Below are 23,989 nucleotides of genomic sequence, written 5' to 3' on the forward strand. Positions count from 1 at the left end.
ACACTGGGGCATTGGGTGTTGCATAACTTTATTTAATAAATAAATGAAATATGTATCAAATTTTTGTGTTATTTGTTCACTCAGGGTCCCTTTTATGTAATATTAGGTTTTGGTTGAAGATCTGATAACATTCAGTGTCAAAAATATGCAAAAATGCAGAAAATCAGATGGGGCATATACTTTTTCATGGCACTATTCTCTCTCTCTCTCTCTCTCTCTCTCTCTCTCTCTCTCTCTCTCTCTCTCTCTCTCTCTCGCTCTCATCATTGAACCCTCAGGTCTGGGATATACTATATACTGTGTTTTGTATAACCTGTAAAATTGTAAATGTCACCTTTCCAATTAAGAAACCTCAAGAAATAATTACAAATAACCCCATGTTCATTTTTAAATGTACAATCCACTGTATGTTAAATGCCAGAGATAGACGGCTGGTTAATGCATTGTACACAATCAAACCGGTTACCAGATAAGACATGTTATTCAAACATAGACTGCAGGGTTTTTGGATATTGTAAATATTCTTACTTGCAGAACATTATTCAGATCTTTTTAAGGGTTCTTTGTGTGCCAAGGTTATGAAAATCAAACATCTAGGAATGGTCCTGTTTTGAATGGTTTTGAACAACTGTGCTACTGTATTTAGATTTGCTGTTTTAGATCAGTTGGATAGCACCAATAATAAGGCCCTATTTTGAAGCATATGCAGGTCTTCTGAGAGTAATAAAGCAATTGGAATGAAATGGAACTAGTAAGAAACAGTAATTGCTGGAAGGAGCCATTCAAGTGGTGTTCTTGGTAGATTATTTTTTTTGTTTCTCTCATTTTACACATTATATTATATTCCTCTGGAAATATTGGCACATTATCTGTGTTTTTTTTTTTTTTTTTTTTTTTAGAATGGAATTGAAAACCTAAAACTATTCCAGTGAATTGGCTTGTATTGTTTAAATTCTCGTTGTGTCAACACAATAAAAGAGAATTCACAGTTGTAACAAATTAGTATTGTGGCGACCATTCTACAACAACATACTCAGACAAACTAGGAAGTCATTACTTACAGACGTTTGACATCTTTTCTCCACATTCTGGCACCTGCTTATTCATACAACTGAACATAGGAAGCCTGTTAACTGCCTTTTTGTTATCAGACGCATGAGGGAAAACCTCAAAAAAAAAAAAAAAACATATACTTGGAAGAATGTATTAGTTAATATCCACGCAGATGCCATATTCTTATAGCATATCAGGAACAAACACATGAGCACAGCTTAACCATAGCTGTCAATTAAAGCAGCAGGACCCTGTTTTATGTTCAAGGCCCTGGGAGTCTTTCCATCGCTCACCTTTCACCTCACAAACTTTGTTTGTTTGTGTGCGAAAAACAAAAGAACACAACCCAGCAAACTTAAGCTTTCCCAGGCTGATTGAAGGTGGGGGTTTCTACTCAACTGTTGTTTTATTGTATGCTGTAGTCCATGCCCATGTGTCTACCAGTTCAAACATAATAGGATTTTTTGTTTTAATTATATTAATACTTTCCATTGTGAGCAGAAGTGTGTTTTTTTTTTTTTTTTGGTTTGTTGGTATTATTCTTTAAGTTGTATTTATTTTTGTTAATGCAGTTTATTGGTGACAGGTATCAATACCTTTTGATCCTCTTTTGGCTGAGATGAGTAGATAAAGTGTTTGGTTTTGGCACCGTTACACCCAAATGTATGATAACAAAATGAAACATTAATAACATAGACACCTCAGATACTTTTTAGATGGGTGACAAATTGGGCTGACTGTGCAAACCAATCAATATTGTGTTGTTGTAACTAATCTTGGTGAATTTATAACGGTATGGTTCTGAATTAGCTTGCAGAACACATCAGCAAATGACATTCTTGTAGTTTCTTTTTTGACTGATTTAAGTCAGTATTTTGTGCACTTAAGTGTATTTTGCCTTGTGAATGAATGACTTTTTTTTTTTTTTTACTTGTTATTTTTATATATCTATACTTTGTCTTGTTAGAATAAAACTTGTACATTTTTATTTTTTTTTCCAGAAAGGCCATTTTATTTTGAAGGTGTTTTTGTTAGTTTGTTTTGAAAAAAACATTGGAAAGCATGTCTGGTCACATGTATAGTAAAAAATTATACAAACACCTGTTTAGTTAATCTGAAATGTCTTTAGCACTAAACCAAGACTTTTACCTCCACTCTTTTACAGAAAGAAGAAGGGAAGTTTCAAGGGCAGCTTGATAACTCCGGCTATAAACAGTATATCAGGGAATTGAAGGATAAGATAGACGAGCAGAAGGAGGAGGTGAGTGATAATATACCACAAACTCTGCTTGCTTATATCTTATTTTTCCATTAGCTTGAAAATTAACAAGATTTTGTCTCAACGACTAGAAAATAACCCAACAAGTCTGACGACCTCTCTGGTGTAGATATGTGCCCATTGCAAAATTCTGCGGAGTCTGAGACACCTTTGGTCTGAAAGATACTGTCCGCCTTTATCTTGCTTCCTTTCCTCCATATTGCTGTTGTCTGTCTGTTATCCCGTGCTGCTTGACACAACAACCACATTGTTGTGATATATAGAGCTACAATGGCTCTCCTTTAGTTGTCTGCATCGTTTACAATCCACATGGGCCACTTCTTGAAAGTTCTGTGCACTTAAGCCAACAAAATATTTGCCACCCCACAGACAAATACAAAATTCGAGCTTTCAAGATCATGAAAATGTCAATGGAATGACCTACATCCGCTGTATGTATGGTTGACTTTCTGAAATACTGGAGGACAGATTCTGCCATATAATTGGTTGATTGCCCAACTGAACTTGTGTCTTTTTGTAAATGTCTCTTGTGGAAGTTGATATATCAACTTTTTAAATTGGTTTAAAAATATATACAATAATTTTTTTTTTCTGTCGAAGCCGTGCAAGTTGTCTCGGCAGTGTATTTTTTAAGATGCTATAAATAACATCCAAACTGCCTTTTACATTTTGTACAACTTGCGATATTCAGTTATATTTTGGGTCCGTGGCCTTCACAAGTTGAGATGTTTGCGATGTGTTTGTTGTCACCTTATATAGAACATATTTCAAAGAAAATGTGTGCGTCTGCTGTTATTTTTTTGTTACTCAGAAGTCAGATTTTTCTTTTTTTTCAGGTTTTTTATTTTGACGCCACCTGCTTACTTCAGAATGTGTTAACTACGCCTGTCAGTAGTATCCTTCCTGACTAATGGGTGTGTAAATGTGCCAGCACACCCTGTGTGCTTTTATTCTTTAAACATATCACTTCACACCTAGAATTATAGATTTTTTTCTGTTATTGTTATGTCTTGCTAAAGCAAATTTGGTTACATTCTAGTTTTAATACTCCATTTTTAAATTTGTGATTTAAAAGTTGTTGACTTGATATCAAGGAATAGCCATTTATAACATGTTAATGACACATTGCTATTGTCATTTGATTAAGTAATTATAAGGTTTCTATAAATGCCTCAGTTGCATCTTTTATTTCCCTGTACCACTAATGCATGTTTTATTGTTTTTACAGCAACGTTCTTTAAAACACATTTGTTTCCGCAAATGGGGCATCAAATGAATTAATAATATGGTTGCACAAGGAAAATAATAACTTTAACTAACTGCTGTTAGTTTAAATGTTTTACAGCATTAGGAGTATTCAAGTTATTCTAAATGCCTGTTCTCTCAGTGCTCGGTAAAAGTCCTTGTGTACATAGACACACTTTAATCAAGCAAACTGAAATTGTTAGTATTAGACTGGTTCATCGGGCACCACTTTGCTGTTGGGACAGACGTTTGCTGACCAAGCATTAAGAGCCCCCGCCCAAATGAGATACTGTCACCTTTTTAACCCTTAGTTTGATGCATTTAAAATTGAGGTGTAAATAACTGGTTGGGTTTACTAGTCTGAAATAGCACCGTTTTTGTCTAACATACGGTTTCTGATTAAGCATTTTGCATGTAATAGTGCTTGAGAGACTTTTTAAATCCTTGTTTTGTGGTATTTGTCCTATAAGTCCCAGTACTGTGAACTTTCTACAGTTTTAGTTTTTAACTTGTACACTCAAAACAGAGAACCTTTTGGTCAAGATGTATGCATGTTTAAAGGGAATAGACTTTAATGTAACTTTAAAATAACAGCTTCTGTGCAGTTGCTATTTTAAATGAACTTGCGTGTAGTTGTTTTCTTTCTAGTTTTGAAAAATCACTGTTTTGTATTATCAAACTTAGGTAAATGTGGAGCAAACTCGGCACTGGAGTGAAAGCTTATTAAATCTACACAGAAGCCTTTTAGCTGCACTCTGCGCCTTGCAGGATTCTCATTCACATTTTATTTGCATTGAAGGGCTGTTTCCCTGTGGTCATGCACCTCTGGGTGCTCGCCAGTTCACCTGTTGTCTAAAGCCCTGCAGCGGCTTTAGCTATATTGATATACGCCTTTGTTATCAGCAGAACAATCTGAGTTTACTTCTCCAACTGTTCGTGGAACCTCTGAGAAACAGACTTGCACATTCTTCTTCCTGAAGATAGGGATGCTCTCTACATGTAACGCTGACCACAACCGCCCAACACCCCGCCTACGTATGAACTAGGGCTGAAGCAGAAGTGTACTACAACATACACTCAACTGATTTCAGTAGACTTTAAAAGTACATATAAATACATAAAACTACTGTATAATGTTTTTCAAGTACAAATGTATCTGTTAACCTTATGGTAAAAACAACCTAATTTTACTCTACGGTGTGTTCATGTGCTAAAGGAAATCCTTATTTTTCAGTTTATCCTAAAAACTGTCCTGAAAAAGGCTACAAAGAGTTTGTTAGTCATTATTACTATAATAAAATGTAGGTATGATCCTAACAAATTGACATTATTATATGTATTGCTCCTTTTAAACTAACCCTTTGGGGTAAACAGTACTGCACAGAAAGCGTCTTTTAAAGAGGAAACTTTCAACCTAAATGGTACAAACCAAAACAAAACGATCAAATTCAATCAACAGTCCTTGACAGGCCGTTTCGTGGCGTTCACTAAGCTCAGTACATTAACATTTAAAGAAACCTTGTAAGCGAACATTTCCTTGGTAATGGTAAGGTGAGAAACAGAGGGCTGAGGGTTGCACTATCCGCCTAATGCAGCAGCAGGATAGAAAGTCCGACTGCAGCATCTTACAAAACAATTGTGGAAATCGGTGGCCTCCTGAAGTGGATCCCTGAGCGTTCCCTCAACTGAGGAGCATGCTGTCCCTATTCAGGTCTGTCTTGTGATCAGTATGCTAAAACTTTATTCAAAACCTCAACGGTAATGTTTGATTGTGTGCTATTTAGCTACAGAACTGCGGCATGCAGTTTATTGCTTGCCGCCCAGTACAGTCCATCTTCATTTACTTCCTGCTGGATGGTGTAAGGCTAAAATGTCCTACCTAGATTACAGGAGTGTGGTATAAGAGATTGCTACATCTCACCCAACTTCCCCAGCACCACAATTACAATAACATCTTCTCAAAGATGCCACAGGTGCCAGATTACAAACATGTCAGAACAGGCTGTTTTATTTGTACAGGAACAAACTGGTTTCGCCCTACATCTGGGATCCAAAAAATGTATTGCTGTTCCAACAATATTATTATAAAACTGATGTTTTATTTATTGTATTTAATATTTTTAGTAAAACGGTAAAAAAAAAAAAAAAAAATGGGGGCTTGAACATCAGTTACATTCACTATAAAAATGCTGGCCAGTGTATTGTTTTGTTGTACTTTAGCAGCCATGTTTTTATATTTTTTTTATATATAAAATATTACTGATTAAAAAAAATACAAAAGCAAGCCATAGTTTGCCTTATATCTACATTAAGTTTGGTGCAACCCACATATGAATTAAAACTCTTTCCCCCGGTCAGTGAATTAGAGAGAGAGATGGTCAGATTTGCACAAAAAATTAGTGTCTTGTGGTTAAATTGCACTGCACTAAATCATGCATTGTGTTTTTCAAAACCCCCCTATCTTGAAAGTGCAGTTGGGCAAAGGAGAGACGATCAGATTTGCTCCCTCTGCAAGCAGAGTTTTTTACATGGGTTTGCTGGGCTGCTGAAAGCACTATCAGATTGTCAGTACGTGTCAGAGATCCCGAGTCACCTCGCTGCCGGAGTCTGATTTAAGTGGTTGTGGTCGGCCTAAGGAACCTGTGATGTGATAAGATAGTACGTGCAGAGCTCATGTGGTTTACAAACACCCTACTTAAATTTTAGCAGGATCAAGTTTGAGTACAGATAGAACTTCACAGCTAAGAATTCAGTGTAAACACTTACCGACTGTGGCGTGTTTGCAGTATACCTCTTTATTAGACTGTCTAAGGAAGTTAATGTGTACTATTTGCTTTGCTTTCTCTTATGATCAGGGTGTTAACAGCATAGTTATTTTCAGTTTTTTATTTCGGATTTTAAAAATGTTCAACCTGTTTAGCCTGGCCTTTTCTTTGCTAGGAGTTTGCAAATGAAGTGCAGATTTAGGGGTGAGGTATTCTCATTATTTTTTACAGATTTGCTTGTCCAGCTCATTTTCAGAATCTTCGTCTCTAATTTGGTTAGGCTCGGTTTGTTTACTGTACTCTACTGTAGACTTCTGTTGATCTTACACAGTGATGGCCCCCTGTCATTACCAATATTATGGGTAAAGCAGCACAATACATTTTGGTCTGTAGGTGCTGCGTGTTTGTTTTTTTTGCAAGGAAGAAATCTGTTTTAAAATGTTTACTTTGTTTGTCGCTCCAGCAGATTGGGGTTGCTTGAATGACTTACTGGAAAAATAAAACTTTCTTCATAGTTGGAATATATAAGACTTTTTTTACTTTGAAATTAGAGGATGTTAAGTCTTGGCATATTTGGGTTTTGTTAGAAATCCTTTACAAATATACAAATGTAATATGTTTTCCTTTTAAGCATGTATAGTAATTTCTAAACCAAGCAAACTTTATTAATCTACAGATAAAATAACTGCATACCACAGAAAGAGTGGGTATTCTTATCTGCTTAATACCACAACAAGGCTGCTTGGCTTTAGGTAATTTTACCTTTTTTTCCAAGATGCAGTAATACTGGAGAAACAGAATCAAACTGTATGCAAATATGGACCAGAATTAAGGCTTGTAGGGGAAAACTGTATTTCTCACTGAAGGTGAACAGTGGCTTTGTTTGCATAGTATGCATGTTCATGTTCTAGAAGAGATGTAGCCCAAGGCTTACACACTCATGAAAGATACGCCCTTTGTTGCATTCTGTATACATTTTCAGTCAACAGTTGAAAAACAGTTACCCTTGGATAAGGTTAGACACATTACTGTGATTGTTTAGTAATGCACCTGTTGTTGCAGTCTGTGCAGTCTGTGGCTGTATGCATGTACCAGCAGTTGTGTAGCTCAGCATATACACTCATTTATTGAAGTTTTTTTTTTTTTTGGGGGGGGGGGGAGGGAGGGCAGCCAGTATTTAAATATTTATCGCCACCACATGCTTTTAATTCACACGTATCTGGTCATGCTGTACAGTTGTGAAGATGCCTCTCTGCCTCTTTTATTTAAGTGTGTTTTAAATTTTTTTTTTTTTTTTTTTTAGTATCTGCTGTCACATGGTTTGTATGTGGTAATTAGATTAGTCACGTAAAGATAGTGTAGCAACAACAAAAAAAGAACTCGATTGGAACCCTTTTAAGATGCTGATTGATCTACACGCAGCAGAGCTTGTCTGCAGGCTCAGTATTTATTTCTGATCCTCTGTGGTTCAGTCTAGCTGTACGTAGTTCCAAGTCGAGATACACTAATGGTTATCACTGCAGCTATTTTGTTTCTATTTCAATCACGTATTTTCTAAAGGTCTTGAAAGTTGAAATCAGCCACAGAGCTAAGCGCAAAACCATACTCTGCTACGTTTAAGATCGAGAAGTCATGACCTATGGGTGATACAGCTTTTATTTTGGTTTCCTGTTCTGATTCACTGGAAGCCTTGTTTTTTTTTTTTTTTTACAATCATCACCAGTTTTGAACTTTGTCACGTTCACAGCGTCTTTTGAGTTCAATAAAAATGAAACAGATTCATTGCATGCAAACAAATTCACGATTTAATCGCATTTAATCAACTGTAGCGGCTTCTCAACAGCAACAAAAAAAGATGACTAATTAGAGAGTGGAAATGTTATATGTGTATGAATCTCGAGTTATTGCTAAGAACTTACAGTGTGCACAAATTGGTCTGAGCATCCCAACCAAGCCTTAAAAAAACATTTAAATAATACTACTAATAAAATGACCCTGCTTAGATCTTAATTGTATGTGTTGCTGCCGGTTTTACAGCAGTAGGTAGAGGATTTGGGCACTGAAAAAGGTTGAGAAACTCATTTCATCCTTTTTGGAATACTGCTTTTGCTCACTTTAACTGCTTCCTCTTCCTTCGGTCTCCCACAGTCAGTTCCTAAACCTGCAACGTTTTGAGTGTTATCATTTTATCTGAGGTCAGCATCAAGCATGGAAGTTTTAAAGTATATTCAAAGCTAATTCTGCGGTTTCTTTTAATGTCCCCAGTAAAGTGTAGCTCAGCTGATGCACTTCAAATTATCATAACAAATAAAACCGTACTACTCACCCCCCAGAAATAAAATTAACTTTATGTATGATTTAATTACACCTGGACATTTCATCTCTGTTTTTGATTACTAGACATTACCCTGCTCTCCACAATGATTTCCATTACACGAGAGTAGATGTTAAAACTTCATGCTGATTTGAACTCGGCTTTCGCCAAGATAAGCACCAACTAAGACGTAGCTTTACAGTAAACTAATGTGATCCATATGTGTCCATCCATTTACGTTTCCTTCCATATGATGATGTAGATATCCTTTTGTCTGGTGTTAATGGCTGAAGTGTAATGCTGGATCCAGGGATCAGCTTATTTTGCCTCCCTGGCGCATCAGCACACACACAACGGCTGCGAGCATTTACAGCACTAAGCATTTACCTGGACAATGCTAGGAAGTCTCACTACAACTAAAGTCATTTTTATTTCTTGCCATGGGTTTAAAGGCAATAACTTGACCTGAACGTCAGTGGTAGCCCATGTAAAAATGCTTTTGCTGTATGTGATGTGGTTTGTGGTGGTTTCTCCTAAATTGCTCTCTCTTCACTGCCTTCTTCCCACATGCCTGGCTTGATGAGGTAGTCTGTAGTAGGTAAGAGTGACTGCCTGCAGTGCATTAGCATCAGACATTACTGCAGTCTGTACTGTATATGTACTGCTGTGACTGGAACCTCACCTGGGTTTAGAATTCCACTTCTCATTTATAAATTTATATAGAGTGCCCACCTTGCTGCTGCCTTCTTGCACCTGTATATGTATATTTCATACACTTTTTTTATTTCTTATTGGATTGCATGCTCTTGCATTTGTTTTCCAGTTTTAACCCTTTCATGCACATGTCCTCATATAAGGCTGTAAAGAGTGTTCAACTTAAACAGCTGTGTGCGTGAAAGGGTTAAGGCCTGCTACCCTTTTTATTGCAATGCTGGTTTGGACACCTGTGCTTGATCTCAGTTATTCTTTATCATATAATGTTGTTTTTTTTTTCCACCACATAATTTTAAATATAGTTGTGTTCTCAATGAAGTGTAAGTAACATGAATTAACGAAGCCTGTGTCTTTTTTTTGTTGTACAGATCCAATTCTTAAAAAAACAGAGGGGCTTGTCAGACCGACCCACTTCTGAAGGGATACACATAGTGAACCACTACATTGGAGACGAAGAGTCCTTCCATTTCTCAGATGAAGACCCAATGTCCAATTCCATGAGTGAGGATCTGATCTGCGGCGTTCCTCGTCCGTTTGTACACCACCATAAAACCCCAAAGGTGCTGCTGCATGCTAGAATAGAGGACAGTGACAGTGACAATGACAATCCGGATGAGGGTGGAGATGGGCTCCTGTACCAGCCTGCCCGGACCAGCAGCCAAAACGAAATCGGTCAAAAGAACATGGAATCCTATTCCACTACCGTTTGAGCTGGGAGGATTTTCAATTCACCCACGGGATTTAAACATTTGGCCTGCCTTAACTCTTTCTTCTTATATCGGATACAAAAAACCAGTCAGTCATTCAAAGTAGATGGAGGAAGGGATTATAATATAATTCTACCTGTCTTTTTATTGTCTTGCTTATTGTTGCCAAATGTGCATATCGTTGCCGTGCAGTAGACTGAAAATGGGTTGATGAACAAGAGAAATGGGACACTAGCAGTATTACGTAATGTGCTTTTTCTCTTCATCGTGCTCGTAACATTAACATGCCTGGTTTCAAGTGACTGGAAGAGATACCGTACCAGGGAGACCACCTGAGATAAATGTTGTGCAATATTGTGTTTTATGCTTGACGGAACAAATTTGACATGTTTTATTTTTTAAACTGATCTTTTCTCTTTCCATTTCTTTGGATATATTTTGTGAGTTGGTTGATCAGGGCCTTGAGGTATCTGATGAGCAAGCTGCCATTTGAATCCTAAAATAGTAAAATAATTTTATTGAATTGGAATGAAATGTATTTTAAGGGACAACCCTGTGTGTGGTATTAATGTGAGCCAAAATAGGTCACAGCACAGAAATATTTCTATGACAACTTAGTCTGTTTTTTCATTATTATTATTATTATTATTATTATTATTGTCACAGTAATATGACATTCTGTGTGAGAAATGGATGTACAATAGGCTTTTTAAAATGTTTGGTTTTTTATGTGTGTTTTGATGTGTTGATAGCAAATATGGTCACTTAGTGTTTGTAACGTGTGTGTGTGTGTGTTCTCTCATTCTTTCTTTATCTGTACATCTGTGCATTGACTTGAAGATATGCCTTTTTATTGATATAGCACAAGTGCTGCTGTTGCAGTTTTGCATCACTTCTATCAGTCTGCAACCTAAAAAGGGGATACAGTAGTTTGTAAATAAATATATATTCTAACTGATAGTGTTGCAAGATATTACTGAAGTAACACTGAGGTGGAAAAACGGCATCTGCTCTTGTATGTTAAAACATGCTTGCCAGTTAACACTAGCGATTTAACACCATGAAATATACATTTACAAAAATAACACTATTCTATTGAATTCTTAACTTGAGATTATATATATATATATATATATATATATATATATATATATATATATATATATATATATATATATATATATAATTGATAACAATTTAATTAACTTCTTACTGTCCAGCATTATTTTTCTCATTTACAAAACTTAATATAAAGATGGAAATGCAAATTAGATATATATAGCATCAACTACTGTCTTGAAAAAAGGCCCAGGCTTTTAAAGCTATGTAATTAGTTTGGTCTTTTGTTAGTCTTGCCTCCCATGGCAATATATTCAGCCACCACAAATCAAAGTAACATGTTTGCACTAGCACTATTTTGGTAAAAACATTAAGACATAATTGTGCGTGTGTTGTGCCCAACATGGCAAACAAAGTCTTTGCCTGAACTGGGATTCAAAGCTTGGGTTATTCTGACTACCCATCAACAGATTCAGCAATACAGTAGATGACATCGCTCTGGTTGGCTGTTAGTGTAATGGTTATGGTTGCCAGGCATTCTCTAATCTTATGCGCTTCAATCTGTTTAAAATGATCATGGCTCTTAAAGTATAGTACTTTCCAGACTTTTACAATGTTAGCAAAGGCTGTTTGATATGAGGGAAACTGAAAAGAAAACTTGAAAGTCTTGAAATTAGTAGGTGGTTTTGAAAAAGGTTTCACATTTGAAAGCATACTTTCAATGACCTTGGCTGTGCCAACCTTTTGGAAGATTTGTTTAAAGTATATATTACACACACACATATATATATATATATATATATATATATATATATATATATAGTTGAGGTATACAAATGATTGTTGTAGTCAATCATTTGTATACCTCAACTATACATGCAACTTTTAGATTTAGTTAACCAATTAAGTTATGATTGTACGATATTAAAAGTGTACTTTTTTTTCAAGTTTTACTTTTTGTTGTTCTTAATCACCATTTTGTCAGTCATCGGTTACCACTGACTATGTTACAAGAATAAACTAAGTAAATGATCACAAAAACATTTTTTGGTAGAAACTCAAATACAACTAAACAAAAACCCCAATTAAAAAGCAGTTTGATTGCAAGTTTCAAAATTAGTCAAATTTATTGTAAAAAAAATCTCTTGAGTGGCCACCTGTTCGAAGGAGAGAATAATTACTATTAATAAGTAATACATACATACATACATACATACATACAAACTAAAATAAATATTGAAGGAAGCTGTCTATTCTGAAATCAGGTTAAATCCTCATTTAAGAAAAGATTTTGTTCCGGGAGAATGTGATCATCTGAAGAGTTTGCTCAAGTATGCGCTTTGCTTTTCAATGGTTGATTGTACACTGGGCAGACTTTTCAGGGTCCTGAAAATAGAAATTATTTTCACACAGGAACCAAGAAAATAGCGCTCGCTGAGATCATACACATTGAGATAAGATTAATATACAAGTAGCTTCATCGCTATTACTTTCTATCAGTGCAAGCATTGCTGGAAATGGTGCACTACTGCAAGCCCACTTTTTTTAACACTAGTGTGTGGTCAATATATGCGTACTCACCTCACTGTGTGATTTTGATATATCACTTGATATTAAAACAAGTATTGACTATATAAAGTGAAGCAGGAAATGGTCATGGAACAGATTAAACGCGTACTATGACTCGCAGCCGAAGGAATGAGATCTCAAAAGATGGCTGCTTAATATACTGTTTTACCCAGTATTGTAGGTTAGGCAACTCTATACGACAGTTTGTCTAGTTTTGAGTTTCTTGAAAAGGCTTGCATGAAAGAGGAGATAAACAAAAACCTGTCTAAATATACCGTTAGACTGCTGTTGTAACAATTGTCATCTTTGCCACTGCATGGCCTTTCCTGAACGTCATGTGTACACGACATGGGTTTTATATACTATACTTGTATATAGTTCTATATGCAGAAGCTCACGTTATAACCGCGTGTTGACCTCATAAGCACGCATGGAGAGATCAGAGACGCTGTCAGCTCTTAGAAGGATCTCCGATTTATATTGGATTCCTGCGCATCGCACATATTGTGAACACCACCTTTAGAAGCAGCTGGCTGAACTATATGATTGCTGAAGATTCATGAAACCTGCACGTAATTATACAAACTATGTAGCTCTTGTCGTTGTCCTTAAGGAATTTGTTTCTGACAAAATGAATAAAGAATAATATAAACTATATTTTATATTTCTGTAACTTTCTTTATTTATACACTGTTCTGTGGACACACAAGGAAATCCGTTGAATAATTAACCTATACGTGGAAGTGATAAATAGGCAGAATATAGTGTTCTCCATGGATATAATACGAGAGCCCAGTTATATAGAGAGTTTTCTATATAATTAGGTACAAAAACGATGCAAATCTCGTTTTATGTAAATACATATGTTGTATGTTTTTTTTTGTTTTTTTTTCCCGTATTGCAGTCCCTTTAAACCTGATGAACGAAGGGGAATTTTCAACCCATTTACAACAGCGACCTGGCTTATGACGGACAAACCACCTAAGGAAGCTGAACCCAACAGTCATGTTATGTGTCGCTTTACAACTAAATCTGAAAGGTTTATATGGCTATCTGTCTATTCCCGACTTCCTTGAAACTGAGCACAAAATTCAGTTCACAAAGGAACCAAAAATACACAAAAGACGACCATAGTGTACTGTAAATGAAAAGAGGAACTACGTGTATGAGTTTGTATGTAGAGCTGCTTTTATGCGGCGATCTGATGTTAGATTTTCACGCGTCAAGAGCTCCACGCCAGTTTTCATTCAGTGCGTGTCTAAAAAAGACTTAAGAAACCTCAAATAAACCTATACATTCCTATAAATAAACAGACCTGTTCGTTGATAAGAGTCCATGCGTATTTTACAGTAATGCAACATTTAAATGAGGGTGTAGACAGACAGACTGTCTTCATTAATTTTGGTAGAAAATCTGTTATGACAGTGTTGTAGTCTGTAGAGTGGGTTGGTGTATTATTTGGAATTGCTATTTTAATGTCAGTAAATGCTGTAAGTGGGTTCCCCCGCCCAAATGCGATTCCAAATTTAAGAATTACCTACACTCAAACGGAAAGGAGCAAAAGATCAAATTCAGTTATGTTCGGTACAGGACACTTGGATGTTTGTTTAGCTGCTCAGAGCGACAGAGCAGAACGTAGAGGGCGCTGCACTGAAATAGGGTCTTTTTCTGCAGCTGCAGTTAGTTGTGAGGGGTGTGTGTGTGTGTGTTTTTTTTTCTTTTTCTTTTACAAAAGTACAAAAAAATGTGACCCACAAGTTAAGATGTCCTCCGTATTTTTAATTTTTTTTTTTTAAATATATATATATATATATATATATATATATATATATATATATATATATATATATATATATTTATTTTTATATACTGGTATACTAAAATACCAGTTACACCCTTCCTTCCTTCATTATTGTGTTTAAGCGAAAGAACGTTGTACATGTTTTTAAATCTGTGCTGCTGTAAATCTTTTTTTATAGATATTATAAGCGAAATGTCTATAAAAATCAGTTTAATTCCGGATAAGTCATTTTTGACATATATTGACAGATCATTAGAAGTCTACATGTTGCGACCCAACAAATATAATGAAATTATAAAATAGAATTGTAATAATTTTAAGAAAACTTCCGTTTATGTCTTGCCTGCATTCACATGAAATCCATTGCAAAAGTTATCTCTAACGTTCAGGAAGTTGTCTTGTGGTTTGGGGGCTGGACCATTAGAGCTGAAATTGAAATATATTTTTCAGAAGTAGCCTGTTTAGAACACTATACTTATGTCGTTTACAGAATATAGCAATGTTTTTTCGCCACACGCCTGTTGTGGATTTATAATTTGTAATTAATCCCGTCTCATCTGGGTTACCAGTAGTCCTACAACAATCGATATATGTAAGTTACATTTTAACTTAATTGATTGTATTGTATTTTTCACAATCCGTAATGTCCTATTATTATTAATGAGAATGCACGCACCATTAATTATAGCGCGGTTAATAAATAAAACCGATGTTACCAAGTGATCGGTGAATTGGAGGGTTGCAAGCGCGCAAATCACAGTTTTGTGTCAACCATAACTGTAGCCTGCAGAGGGGAAAGTTTACATCTTGTATATATAAATATATATCAGTCATGTTTTTGGCATGAGATTTATCCAACAGAAGACCGTATTGCAGTAAATCATTTTCATGCAAAGTCCTGTTGTAGTTCAGTAGAACATACCCCATCGTGTTTTTTTGGGGAAATAAAATGTAGGCTACTTTCTGCGTTCTGCACGATGCTGTCACTTGAAAAGGTACGTGTTTCTGTATATTTTATTTGACAGGAAAGTCATTTATTTCAATTCCATCATTACTTTTATTGCAACTCTGTGAACAATGTCTTACGTTTCGAATACAGCAAGTTAGGCATTTTTTTATGTATTTTGTATTTATTGTTTGTACTGTTTTGCTTTAAAACCAAAGTTTTCTTAACTTTTTAGAACAAAGCTCAAAACTTGGAGCGAACAACGCAGAATCAGTATTGCTTTACACCACAGCAGGGCTTTTCTTTTGTTTAATTTACTTTTAAAAAAAAACAAAAAAAAACAACACACACTTTTGAATAATTTTTCCAAGTTAAAACTAGATGTTGAAGATAATACTAGAAGTCTATAACGTGGGTTCAAATGTTTAGAATGTGCGTTGAAGTATATTTTAGCACTTCATGTTTCTGCTTTTGATGTCTTTGGGTATATTATCAATAGAAGCTGTGAGTCCCAAGCATGTGTGTAACCTGTTTTATCTTGGCTGTGTTCTTGCAGATGGAGCAGTCGATTCCCTTTCCCACATTTATTGGCTGCATTGCATATATGTGCTGTATTGTTCGTCCTTGGACACAGCCGATTAGCACATCACGAAAGCTATGATTTTATTTACTGAACTAGTTCAGATTTCACGAAATCAGCCAGCTAAAGCAATGCAGAAATATAGTTTTCAGTACAGAAGTTTGTAAATAATAATAATGTTGTTACTACACATTTTTAAAATTCTGAATCGATGGTCTAGTTTAATAATAATAAAAAAAAGTATGAAAATCGTACCGCAGTTATATTGAGAAGAAAGTATAGCTGGGGTTTGCAATTGATTTGGCTGAATATAGGCTGTGATGACATCGACTGTTGCATCTTTTTGAAAAAAAAAAACCGCACGATAATGTCTTATTGCTGGTTATCGACAGAGGGCACACCAGCCTGTCTGTGCGCGAGACAGACATAAATATTGTGTCAACATATTTATCAAACTGCTTTGATTTCTTTGGGTGATGATGTTTAACGCGAGCTCCTTCTCAAGGTTGGAGGTGTTTGTATTATGGAAGCAGCTGAAGCAGGAGTGTACATTTCCCACCAGCTTGTAGTTATGACATGTTATTTGAGTATCAAATATACACAGGCTATAAAAAAAGAATGTCAACGCACAACACTTAAAAATATCTAATAGGCTAACCATCAACTACATAGGGGACCATTATATTAACCCTCTATTTGTGTCAAAGCTAGTCTATAATGCAACAAAAACAAAGTCAAATCAAGTGTGTTTAATAATTTAACATAATCTAATGCAACATGTTTTAAAAAGCTTGTTTGTTGCAAGACTTTAGACACGAACAGAAACACAACTGCTGCCAAAAAAGCTGCGATGCGTCTTTACAGCTTTTACAGTATAAACACCGAGATGCCTTTACCATCTGTTGCATACCGTTTTGACTCCCGTATGTTCATTTGCATAAATATAAAAAAACACATCCCTACACGCAGCATTGCCCCTACAAACGTTTGATAGGAGATTCAACATCGCTTTAAAATGCAGTGGTTAACATTCTCTCACGTGTGTTGTATTTCAAAGTGCAGAATGAGTATGTATACACGATAACCTAATTGGAAGAATAATGTTGAATGCGTCATTACTAACATCAACATGTGGCATTTCTGGTTATTTTGTTATATTTTTAAGATTTTAGACTTACAGAGCCTCCTATAACGTAATTATTTTCTCTATAAAAAAGACAACAAAGACATCTGCATTTTATCTTAATATAATGGCGAACTAAAACACAATAGGTAGTAGGTATCCTCTGAGACGAGTCTCAGTCTTATGTATTTATTTATTTATGAAAGGTGATTAGGGTTAATAATGAGACGTTCCAGTGAAAGGATTAGAGGAATCGCTGGTGCACATCGCTGTAAAGAAATGGAATAGCGCATGGTGCCTGTTTGCAGTCTGCTGTGTGAAGTGAATGCACACAGCTACTGTTGTGTGTCCTATAATTAGAGTGGATGGTATTAAGTGGATGAGCTGTGTGAGCAGCGAACAGGCAGCTATGTTTACCCTCTCGAGTTTACCTTATCCCTGGAAGAAACTCGAGCCTGCAGAAGGGTCAGCGCGTGGCCCATTATTCCCCTGGTTCACTTCACCTCACAGATGTGATGCACACTTATTGTAAAGTTGTTAGCAACTTGTGTGGTTAATAATACACACTTATATGGGCTACAGGGCCCTATTTTGAAGCAAGGACAACGGCAAAAGCATCTTTGCTTTAAAATTAACCATAGGGCCTATAATCTAATGTCAGTATAAATCTAGCAACACATAGATACAATACGCATTATTGCTTAGCTTCTACATTACCTGCAACTGCATAAGCTTTCAATAAAGGTCTATTTGTTCTTTTTCTGGGCTAAATTACAACGGTGAAATTGCTCCTTCTAATCTGATTTGGTTACATTACATACATTGTAGAATTAAAATATGACTTCTGTGTTACTGTTTCCACTAGGGTGACGGTCACAAAATAGAAGAATAATACAAATAAATACATAATACAATAGAAGGTATTCAAAAGTCATTGAAACGCCAGGATTATATTGTCTTGTTGTGTTGTATAAATATAGGACTATCATTCTCCTAACCCCAAATAATAAAACAACCACCAAACGCTTAAAAATAAAGAAAAAGATTATACCCAGGTCGCGCTGGCACTTCGTGGCCAGTTTCCTCCATTTCATATCTCCCTGGTGGTAAGGTATTGGGTAACAAAGTGATAGATAGCGTCACTTATCCTGAAGCCTTCATCCTAAATTCCCAGTGGAAATACTGTCGGATCCAACCAGCAGACTACCACTTGTTCGAAGATCAGCCAATCACAGGCCAGGGATTTGCAGGATAGATGTTTCGTTAATGACCTGCCTGTCTGGGTAACACCTGGTAAACGGAGAGGCAGCGCCACGCATGCTCCACCTCCTGCCAAAAAAAAATCCCTTATATTGGCGTCGTCATCAACCAATGATGTTCAAATCTTTACAGATATATATGTATATATATAATCGAGGACCCGTGCACGAACGACTTCCATCCAGACCCGACTTTCTTCCCTGATTTTGGAGGCTTTGACAGAAGCTGAGAGTGAAGGATTCAACATGCCCAGGTCGTTTTTGGTGAAGAGTAAGAAAGCTCACAGCTACCATCAGCCGAGGTCCATAGAAGACGACTACAACAGACTGGATAATATTTTAGCACATATATGTGCAGGTATGACATTTTGTAGTCCTTATTCCATAAAGTCAAATGATTCATATATGATATTTGTTACTATTTAAAAAAAAAAAAAAACGTTTTCTCCAGTTATTGTTAGGTATGGTTTGTTATTGGCACGTGTAGTGAATTCCTTCAGTGTAAGACGTTTTATTTAGAATTGTCTTCATAAGAGAAGTATGAATTACATCTGCAAGAAATTAAAAACAAAAATCACGGTTATTCTATTCTCTGCTGCTGTTATTGTTTATGAGTGAAATTAAATTGTGTTTGGTGTTTTTGTTTTCATGGTGCTGCATTTTACTTTTGTTTATATAATCTAACATTAAAAAAAATTCTGTGCAGTTTTAAAAGCAGAATCCTTTTTATTAAATGAGGTGTGTGTGTATGTATGTATATATATATATATATATATATATATATATATATATATATATATATATATATATATATATTGCAATGCTTTGAAACTGTAAAAATCATATATCCAAATTCTATGAAGATATCAAAGCTAAATACAAGGATGTGACTAATTTGTTTGATATAAAAACCGAGCAACATAATTAGCCTATACAAATATCTTTTATAGGTGGATTTCCCCAGCGCGCAAACTATTGTACAGTATATAGATTTACATTTTTAAAGGGTTTAGGACCCTGTAAATTATTATTATTATTTTCTAAAATTTCTTCGAAAAAAATGATTTTATTAACAATTTTAATTCATAAAATGTTTAAAATCTTTAAAAAATAAAATAAAATCATGAGAACAACTACATATTAATAGTTCTTAACTCAGCTATAGATATTACAGAGCCTATAGAACCACGACATGTTTAATTGACTCTGACTCGCATTTAATTCATTGTGTACAATTGCTCCTCACAGAAATTAAAATTCCAGAAGAAGCGAGTTGCCACTCTGAGTCTCCTGGTTCAGATTCCAAAGGCAGATTCTCGCCGGAGTCTCACCTGGTTGAGACGGCTGACTTCTCCTCCAAGTCTCCGCTGAGCTGTGAAGGTAGTGTCTGTGGCCAATCTTCAGACTATGAAGATTACTGGAGGCCGCCTTCTCCATCTGCATCACCGGGCAAGTGCAGTTATATCATATACAGTTATAATGATACTATTTCAGTTAATGTGAGCGAGTATCTTAAGGCATTTGGAACTTTATCTGGGTTTAGAATGCATTGTTTAGCAACGGAAGTTGATTGATTCCCATGTTAAATACAAAACAAACTGAATAATGTGGACCTCTGCCAACGTTGATCACATGATGACCACCAAAAAGACAACAATAGCATCTAAAAACTGTTTTTTCCTCGGTGATATGCTTTAATTATTTGAACTTTTTTTTTTTTTAAAGTAAGATATCTAAAAGAACAAACGTCACAAAAATAGCTTTAAAATGACGATGAATAAAAGAGCTGTTACCAAAATTTAAAAGTGGGTAAATGCTGTAAATAAAATGATCTGAAGATAGTGTTTTTATTATTTAGTAAAATAAATCATCGGCCCAATTAAGATCCTAGCCAGGGAAGATTCAGTATTAGATTGCTGCGGACTGCAAACACGACACTTTAGCCATCAGAGAAACTCAATAAAGATGTGTAAGTTGCACTTATGCATTCAAATTAACGAATAAACATATGCTTTTTCAAATCTGGCCAAATATTTAATTGCAGTATTTATATAGCCTAGGCACCCATTTCCAGTTTGATATTGCTATTGCTGTTTTTTTTTATTGTTGTTGTATATTCCTTACAGATTCAGAAAAGTCACTCTCTCCATCTGTAGACGAGAGCCACCCGTTCTCCATCCCTTTCAGACCCTTTGCCTGGAGTAATTACCCTGGATCTGAACTAAGGCACCTGGTGCAGCAGAATTATCGCCACCCTGCCCTCCAAAAACGGAGCACCGACCTAGCGCTTTATGGCGAGAGTGGCTCTGACAATGCTGTTTTTAGCGAGCGGAGTTCAGCAATGGGACTTTACAACGACTATAGCTCAGGGACCGGAATCTTCGAAAGAAACTCCCCGACTAGACGCTATCCGGAGCACGCCCGCCGTCTGCACGACAAGGTGCCCGAGATCAAGGCTGAGTCAGACCTGCTCTGCACCCGCCTTCTTCTCAACGAATCGTACAAGTGTATTAAATGTAGCAAGGTGTGGATGAAAATTATTATTATTATTATTATTATTATTATTATTATTATTATTATTATTATTATTATTATTATTATTATTATTATTAAACTTGACAACGAATGGGATAAACTGAACAATGCGCAAAGGTCCCATTTACATTTTACACAATGAAATGAAGATACGTGTACCTTTTTTTTTGTCTTGACGTGTTGGTTATGAGAACAAGGCAAAACAGTTATATGGTTTACAGTTATGTAGGCGCTCGTACAGACTGTCTGGGAACACGTGATTATAACTCTCGTCTCCCTTCACGTCACGCCAGGTATTTTCCACTCCTCACGGGTTGGAGGTTCACGTGCGAAGGTCTCACAGTGGTACCAGACCTTTCGCCTGTGAAATCTGTGGGAAAACATTTGGGCACGCAGTAAGCTTGGAGCAACACAAAGCAGTTCATTCTCAGGTATCTAATGAATTAACTACGTAGCTTGAATATAAAGTATAATCTGCAAGCTGTATTCCTATTTCATATATGTGCAGTTCAGTTCCAAACATAACTTCAATTACGTATTCATATTTCAATGCATGTCCCTTAAACTTGGATGTAAAACTTAAATCACAAGGCATTTTCAATAGAACTCTACAAGGGAAAATGAAAAATGTCGAGTTCGATATGTTGATAATGAATTTCAAGCAATTGGCTTCATATTTATTTTCTTTAAAACACTGTATTAAATGAAAAAAAGGGCTTATTTAAATGCTATTCATATACTCCAATGCAGTATGTGTTTGGCTACCATCCTATCACTGTTTGACTGGAAGCGGAAATGCATTATGTTGAAGTATGCTATCTATTTGTTTGGTTTAGAAATGGTTGTTTGAACCTTTTATTTATCTCATGTTATTTTTGTTTCGTTTTTTTTTAGGAGCGAAGTTTTGATTGCAAAATATGCGGTAAAACTTTTAAAAGATCTTCAACTTTGTCTACTCACTTGCTAATTCATTCCGATACCAGACCTTATCCCTGTCAGTACTGTGGCAAAAGATTTCATCAGAAGTCGGACATGAAGAAACACACCTTCATTCACACAGGTAAATGATGGTTAAGTTAAGCTCCCTGTGTGCATTATGCCCCAGAATAAATACATGTACCCCATATTAAAAGCACTGGCACAAAGACTGTGTGACTGGCATTGCCCATAGCTCAGGTTCCACTAAAGTATCAGGTACCTACCTCAGTTCTGACTACAATATTTCCGTACTGTGCTGTATGTGAAGGGCCTATAAGCTCTCATAGCCTCTGCAATATTAAAACCAGCTAACAATACCTGTCAAAGGAAGGTTATTTGACTATGATTACATTAACGACATCTGTTGAATAATGGAAGCCTCGCAATTCAATCAGTGTTACCTCAATATGATCCGGGCTGTGTTTATTTAGAAAGGCTTTCTCCGTGAGATGATTTGAGGGGATTATAGTTGTATGATTTAAAGGGCCACTGAAATCAGGCTGACAGATGATGAAAAGAGCAGCATCCCAGCTGAGACTTCCGTCATGTCCAAATACATACATTGGACAAAAGGAGACTTTAGACTAAACAAAAGGCTTTTAGGACACCGACTGATCTGATGTCATTTGATAAACATTTGCTTTGGTATTGTGCGCTGTTGTTGTCGGGACACGTGCGTTCCCAAGAATCAGTGCAAAGTGATAGGCATTGAAAGCAGATACTGTTGTGTGTACAAGACCAGAGCTTATATAATGGATGATATACCATTGCATGCTTAATCGCACCATTGTCAGTAGGGTTAGCGCTTAGTTGGCAAATTTGTTTAACCCTTTCATGCATTTCATATAGCTTAAATAGCTAAAAAATTGTTTTGGACAGATAATAAATCATGTTTCATTGCATTTTTTTCTGTTGCTTTATATGGGGAAAAATTGCGTCATCAATATGTCTCCATATAGAGGAGAGTTTTTTTTTTTTATCTCTCCCAAATGAGGTCAGCATACATGAAAGGGTTAATCGATTGCAATAATAATAATAATAATAATAATAATAATAATAATAATAATAATAATAATAATAATAATAATAATAATCTTATGACATGTCCGTGGTTTAAATTGTAAAATATTTGGGATTTAAACTGAGTGGGATAAGTACATAATTGGAAAATTAAAAAAAAAGAAAGAAACAAAGTTTAAAACAGTTGGATACCTGTTGCTGGCAGACTTTTCTTAGATTTTGGACGTCTAGTGCTTCTAGTGTGTCTATAGCAGCGCCAATCTGTGAATTGATGTCCGTGCTGAAAAGCTGGAAAGATGTGTATTTAAGATAACAAGGCACACTTAATACCAGTGTGCGCTCCCAAATGATTGGTCACCTATAAGGCGTTACATGGTCTTGCTCCATTATATCTCAATGAATTATTATCTCCAAGCATGCCCGGCTTACACCACGCTCACAGGGTGCCAGTCTGCTGCGCTTGCAAGGTTTGCAATGCGTACCAGAGGTGAAAGGACATCGCCTCGCCCCTAGCCTTCAGAAGTCGTTAGCACCTTATGTTAGCACGTAAATATTGTAGTTGCTTTGGCTGATTTTTTCTAACATATATGTCTTTTTTTTTCTTGTAATTATTTATTATGCAGGTGAGAAGCCTCACAAGTGTCAGGTGTGTGGGAAAGCCTTCAGCCAGAGCTCCAACCTGATCACGCACAGCCGCAAGCACACCGGCTTCAAACCGTTTGGCTGCGACCTCTGCGGAAAGGGGTTCCAAAGAAAAGTGGATTTGAGAAGACACAAAGAAACACAGCACGGACTGAAATAATAATCACAAGAAAACACGGACTTTAAACCAGCACATGTAGGGAAAACAAACCCGCCACACCAAACACTAAAGTGTATAGGAGCCGGGCGTTATTACACACTTATTAGCACCAGTGGCGTAGCTAAGAGGTAGTTTTAGGTGTTTGAACCCCCCCCCCCCAAAATGGAATAGTCAACTACGTGGGACAAGAAAAAATATCAGCCAGCCAGCCAGCCAGCACCCCCCCCGCGCACCCCCCGC

At 36.2% G+C, this 23,989-nt stretch overlaps 2 protein-coding genes across 9 annotated transcripts in view; both read left to right on the forward strand.

The window, feature by feature from the left end:
- The window catches only part of LOC117416722 (ecotropic viral integration site 5 protein homolog), a 57,821-nt gene extending 44,459 nt beyond the window's left edge, over positions 1-13,362 (forward strand). For 5 of the 7 annotated variants that reach the window (XM_034028100.3, XM_059035036.1, XM_034028106.3 and 2 more), the window contains 2 exons: positions 2,219-2,314; positions 9,739-13,362. In XM_034028100.3, coding sequence (XP_033883991.1) covers positions 2,219-2,314; positions 9,739-10,080 — 438 coding nt within the window. In that variant the 3' untranslated portion in view covers positions 10,081-13,362. Of the gene's footprint in view, positions 1-2,218; positions 2,315-3,168; positions 3,247-9,738 lie in introns of all 7 variants that reach the window. The other 2 variants (XM_059035040.1, XM_059035037.1) reach the window with 2 other exon arrangements.
- A 1,599-nt stretch (positions 13,363-14,961) lies between these two features.
- Positions 14,962-23,989, forward strand: LOC117416725 (zinc finger protein Gfi-1-like). Of its 2 annotated transcripts, none has more exons than XM_034028107.3 (7): positions 14,962-15,098; positions 18,548-18,772; positions 19,663-19,863; positions 20,541-20,938; positions 21,243-21,380; positions 21,844-22,009; positions 23,571-23,989. In XM_034028107.3, exons 2-7 carry the CDS (start codon positions 18,661-18,663, stop codon positions 23,747-23,749), a joined length of 1,194 nt encoding a protein of 397 aa, XP_033883998.1. In that variant the 5' UTR covers positions 14,962-15,098; positions 18,548-18,660; the 3' UTR covers positions 23,750-23,989. The 2 variants fall into 2 exon arrangements, with proteins under 2 accessions (XP_033883998.1, XP_033883999.1); XM_034028108.3 differs by having other exon boundaries at positions 14,972-15,501.

Source organism: Acipenser ruthenus, chromosome 12 (assembly GCF_902713425.1).
Source record: "Acipenser ruthenus chromosome 12, fAciRut3.2 maternal haplotype, whole genome shotgun sequence".
NCBI lineage: Eukaryota > Metazoa > Chordata > Actinopteri > Acipenseriformes > Acipenseridae > Acipenser > Acipenser ruthenus.